This window comes from Python bivittatus, unplaced genomic scaffold (genome assembly GCF_059951505.1).
Source record: "Python bivittatus isolate LINGU-HERP-01145 unplaced genomic scaffold, Pbiv_v1 ctg000700_np1212, whole genome shotgun sequence".
Taxonomy (NCBI): Eukaryota; Metazoa; Chordata; class Lepidosauria; order Squamata; family Pythonidae; genus Python; species Python bivittatus.
The window spans coordinates 45,093,022-45,099,021 of NW_028277098.1; the positions used below are offsets into that span (position 1 = coordinate 45,093,022).

General features: G+C 36.4%; 1 protein-coding gene across 3 annotated transcripts in view; it reads left to right on the forward strand.

Moving 5' to 3' along the window:
* The window catches only part of EPS15 (epidermal growth factor receptor pathway substrate 15), a 62,888-nt gene extending 57,612 nt beyond the window's left edge, over positions 1-5,276 (forward strand). For all 3 annotated transcript variants that reach the window (XM_007431244.4, XM_007431245.4, XM_088154238.1), the window contains 2 exons: positions 2,101-2,267; positions 3,134-5,276. In XM_007431244.4, the coding sequence (XP_007431306.1) occupies positions 2,101-2,267; positions 3,134-3,280 (314 nt within the window). In that variant the 3' untranslated portion in view covers positions 3,281-5,276. The remainder of the gene's footprint in view (positions 1-2,100; positions 2,268-3,133) is intronic.
* Positions 5,277-6,000: the final 724 nt, after the last annotated feature.

Sequence of the window (6,000 nt, forward strand, 5' to 3'; positions counted from 1 at the left end):
GCAACATCTAGAAACTATAGCACTTCCACACATACAACCAAAAGTATGGCTCTGTTATGTAGATGAGACCTTTGTTATAATAAAAAAGGAACAACTAGTGGAGACACATGAAACTATCAGCAACATCTTTAAAGGAATAAAATTCACCAGAAAGGGAGGAAACAACAACACGCTGCCCTTCCTGGATATCCTCAACAGCAGAGGAAACAACAGCAAATTAGAAACTAAAGTCTATCGGAAAACAACCCACACTAACCAAGTACTCCATTACTAAAGTAACAACTCAACCTCCCACAAGAGGAGCCATGTAAGAACATTATTCAAACAAGTGCCAATGCACTGCAGCAACCTAGAACAGCAGAAAAAGGAAACAGACTACCTATACAACATCTTCCAACAAAATGGATATCCACACAACTTTATCAAAAAGTGCCTGACCACTCAACCTACTACAACACAACCAACACAAGTCATGAAAAGGATAACACTGCTGTACATCAGAAATGTATCAGAAACAACCAACAGACTATTACAACCACACAGCATCTCTATAGTGCACAAACCAACTAAAGCCCCCCAGAACATCTTAAGTAAACCAAAAGACCCAGTAGCCCAAGAAGAAAAAACAGGAGTCATCTACAACGTACAGTGTAAGGACTGTAACAACCACTATGTAGGACAGACAGGCATAAGGCTGGCAGAGCGCATCCATGAACACCAACTAGCAGTCAGAAGACACGATGAAAACTCCTTAATCTCACAACACATGGACAGACTTAACCATAATTTCAGCTGGGAAGCTGTCAGCATCTTAGACTAAGCTAAATCCAAAAATGCAAGGGAATTCCTGGAAGCTTGGTATTAGACAAGGTAGCCATCAACAGGCACATAGAGATAAACCACATCTACACACTATTCAAAAGAGACAATAAAAAGGAAAAGGTCGCGGTGGCGCAGTGGCTTCATGACACTGGAGTTTGCTGGCCAGAAATGGTTAACTCTCCAACAGCCTGAGCCCAGCTCCGTGTGACGGAAGTGAGCTCCTGTCATTTCGTCCCTAGCTCCTGCCCTCCTAGCAGTTCGAAAGTATATCATCTGTGAGTAGATAAATAGGTAACCCCATTTCGGTGGGGGGAAACGCTGGCAGCACAGGGAACAGGAATCAGTGCTGGACCTGCCCAGGTGCGATCGGTGAAAGGATCGGTGGAGAAAGAAAAAACTTCCTGGATGAGCCGACCTCCCTAGGAATGCTGCTGGCCAGCTGGTGCAAAGCTAGCTCGCCCTCTTGTGGTGCACCACTGCAATAAATGAACTAGCAATTGCTGGCACCAGAACATCTACCATATATAAAAACATTGTAGACTCCCTGGCATTGTATGCCGTGTGCTAAAAAAATAAAAGAAAATAAAAAGAAAACAAAAGACCAGAACATCTCACCAGCAATCATCACCCAGATAAGCAGAGATTAATACCAAGATTATCAGCAGACATACAATCAGCAGTAAAGGAACTACCAGAGGAGCAAAGCAAAACCCCCACCCCCACCAACACTGGCAAGGCAAGCCACTGTATATAAACAGAGAGCAAACCCCATCCCATTCTATCACTGAAGATGTTACCTAGCCAGGTAGTGAAACATTTGCAAGAAAACAACCAAGTTCAGAGAACCACAAGGACTCCACAAACTAATTATGACATTTTTCTTAACTTTTGGTTGTATTTTGTTAAAATGTCCAAAGCAGTAAATTATAAAAGAAACTATTATTTTAAATTGCTGTAACAGTAACATAAAAACTGGTTTCTGGACACCAAATTTAATTTGATACGTGTAGCTAACTTGAACCAGCTTTAACATGGCCTAATATGAACACTATGATTTGAATTAAGTGGCTAGCTCCCATTTTATATGCCCAGAAACATCCATATAATGAAAATAGTGGCAAAGATGACCTACCCTCCCTGCCCAATCCCTCATCCTGTAACTTCAGAATATTTTAGAAAAATCACATGAGTTTAGGATATGTAGTACTTATACTACTGTATACTGAATACATATTTTTGCCATATTCATAATTATACTAACTGGTTATTTTGGTGTAGGAAAAAGACCTATCAACAAATTGGAGTCTTCGGATTCTTTTAAACTGAATGATCCTTTTCAGCCTTTCTCAAGTTCTGATGGTTGCAAAGGGCAGGAAGCTGACCCATTTGCTCCAAGTGGAGTATGCAAAGAGGTGGATTCCAGCAATTTTGCTAATTTTAATGCTGTAAGTATGGAAGCATTCAGTTAAATAGTGACTGATTCATAAGTACAGTGAATGTTCCTGTAAACCTTGTAGATATGAATGAGTTCCAGCGTATTAGTTAATGCCTTGCTTAAATAATTTATCATCATGATATATTTGGAGACAAATGGAGTCAGTTACAGCTTACAGTAACATATTAATTACTGTGCAACAGTACAGTGACTCTGAAAGTTTTCTGATGTTTTGATCTAGCCATAATTACATATTGTACCATGTTCATGTATCAAACTATAAGGGTTTTTTTAATGTACTGTATATGCTAATATTGTCCGAAAACAAACTATGGAGGACTTAAAAATACAAATTGATACTGCAACCAGACAGTCTTGGCTCTGAGCACCCTCCTTAGCAACCAGTCATTCAGCAAGCCTCTGTTTCCCACCCAGGCATTTGAATAAGCAGCTGATTGCAATGTTTGTGGGATCTTTAGTTGCTCTGTTGCATGACAGTCATTTGACATATTTCCTTAAAAGAGGTGGATAAAAAGTAAATAACCTTCTGAATCTATTGACCACATAGTACAGAATTCTTCACAAAATTTATTTTTCTCCTTTTTGTGATTAACTATAATAGTAGTATATGGTGTATTTTAAAATAATTCATCTGTATATTTAGCAAATGATAGTACCTGGGCCTCTTTTGGCCTGGGCTGGAAGCTAAGTGGGGTCTGACCTAGTTAGTACTGTGATGGGACATTACCAGAAAAGTCAAAAAGCATCCTGGGGAGAAGCAATGGCATATCACTTCCATATTATTGGGCTTCCTTTTTAAGTTCAAAAACTTAAACTTGCTGTTCCATTAACAAATTCATGGTTTTTCTGTTTTAGTATCCTACTGAAGAAGATATGATTGAATGGGCAAAAAGAGAAAGTGAGAGAGAGGAGAAAGAGCGATTAGCAAGATTAAAACAGCAAGAGCAAGAAGATTTAGAACTAGCAATTGCACTCAGTAAATCTGAAATATCAGAAGCGTGAAGAGTTGCCTCAAACATTTCTCCTTTTCCCTGGATATCTAAGCTATATGTAAAGTAAATCAGAAGTTACATATGAATGGGAAAGTCAAAAGGCTTTAAATCCTGCAAATGTGATTTTTGAGCAATTATCTTATTTGTAACTTTTTCATATCCATTATTTTCATTTGGCAACTGTTTAATATAGCAATTTTCCATTTGTACTTACCTTGGAATTCTTCTGTACTGTACACTATTACACCAAAGTAGCTTATTTTAACATGCAAAAAAATACCCTGACAACTCTTTAAGTTTTAAAATTAGAATACAGAGGCACAGCAATATATTGCAGACGATCTCAAAAGACAAATATGTTTCATGCAAAGTACTTTTTTTCTATGTGCTAATATATTCTTTGCAGTGTTGAAAATCTTTAAAAATGCAGGTGTGTGTAACTGTGTGAACACATTTGTCCTTTAAAGATGGCTAAGTCACATATAAGAGATCTATGTTCTAAAATATTCTTAGGTGGTATGTTTTATGTCTTTTCAGAAGGGTCATATTTGCAATTCCTATAAGACTGAATTATTTTAGTTCTTCCAGGTGGCCTGGATTTTGCCTGTAAGTAAAACTGGCGGTATAGTTAATCAAACTATAGTTATTTAAAAGGAAAAATCTAGCTTGCAAATATTCAGGTAATTAAAAATTCTGATAAACCTGCCTTGTATTGAAATATTCATGTCTGGCATTACAGTATTAAGATTTCTATATGTTTTACAGAGATGGCATTTCACACTACATATATGAAATGCTTTATTCTTCTTGTTTTCTTCTTACTGGAAGCTCCAATACTGGACTGGATGTCTAATAGAAAGCATCTTTTTTTCCTCCATTAATTGCCTTTTTGCATGTCCATTAAGAGTCTAAAGAACAGAAACTTAGAATTTTTCCAGGGAGATCATAAAATTAGACTGGCCAAGTTCTGTGTCAAGAATTCTGATGTCCCACTGCTAATTGAGCCAATTTCTTTTGTGAAATATGCAACAAAATTGGTAAATTGACAGCTAAATTGGAAATAAGGTAGGAAGTAGACTGCACAAAAATATAACTTGCAACAGTTAGTTGCTGTTGTATATAATTTATTGAATGCCAACTGATGGTTGCACCTTAAATACCCTTATGTGATCACCAAGTCAAAATAAGGTTGAATGTTAAAGAAAATAAGTTATTACCTGTTCTGTATAATGTGTTTCATAGTGCAGAGTGTTGGATTCATTCCAGATATCTCCCTTTCTACCCTCAGTTCATGCTTAGTTAGGTTGCAGGCCTACAAAATTGGTGGTCCTATACCACTACCACCCTGCCCCAATGCATGGTATGGTATTTATGACTGAACTGTTTTAAACTTTTTCTTTCTTCTGCTGCAAAGGATTCCATAATCACCACTGTCAGGATAAAATATTTCCATTTACCTGTGGATGCTGCTGTCAAGAGTCTTTTGAAGAAAGTAGTGTTTCCTCATTTTTTAAATATTAGTTTGGATAAACTTTCTCTTTTGCACTGAGAAATGAGAATTTAAACACCTAATAAACAAAATAAAACCTCTTGCCAAGTATTAATAACCTTAATTTTCTCATAGACTTTCATGGCATTAATCATGCAAGTTGTGTGGTTAACTGCATTTTTACTTTTAAATGTATACTTGGTGGACCAATACAATATCTTTGTCTCCCATATGTATATATACATGTACATGTATATGTACACACTCATTCATTGATTCAGGCATAGGATTAAAAGTTCTGAGTCACCTGATGTTACATTTTATGTTACTGATAGATCACAGAACTTTTACTCAAAATATCTCAATAAACCACTGTTGTGTCAGCTTCAATGGCATTACTACTAAAGTTCTAAAAAGCTTGTAAGAACTTTTTCAGGCGGGGTTAACCTCTATTTATAGACTTTGTTTAAAAATTCTAAATACAGCCTGTAATTATGAATTAAACTGTTTAAGTATATATGATGAGCCTAGAGGTTTTTTTAAAATGTTTTGTGGAAGGTATACAGCATCACAATTTTAGATCACCATCCAAAAATTACTTTGCCTGATACATATGTATATATAGAGGGGGAAAAATGGTTCAAATAACACTTCTGAACATCAGAAATATCCTCCAACCTCCAGATGTAAACTGCCATCTCCTATTAGCATGGCATTAGATTTGTAGACTGACCAATTCCAAGATGGCATATGATAGGAACTCTATCATGCCATCTTGAAAGCTCTTTCTGAAATAGTATGGAAAGCAAGGAAATTATAAATACAGGATCTTTTCGGTATCTTTATCTACACTTCAGTATTACAAAGCATGGTAACTTTATAATTGATCCTCTTTTGAAAAGTCACCTTTTAGGTTGTTACATGATTATTATGTAGTTCTGATATGGTCTACCATAAAACATCTGCATAAGTAACAATTCAGTGGCTGGGTTCATATCTTGCACTAAGCTGAAACCAAACAAACCAAATTATTGGTTAGCACAAATGTGCTAACCCAGCCACTGAATTCAAATTAATTCTATTTCCAAGTAGGATTTCAACCTAAATCTTTTAGGATCTAGTTAAGAGCTGCCTTTGTCTATATCAATCTAATCCAAGTCTTACCCAACCTGCTACTCTCCAGATGGGTCAATTCTGCAGTTCTCAAAATTTGGCTATGAGCTAGGAGTTGCAATCAACAG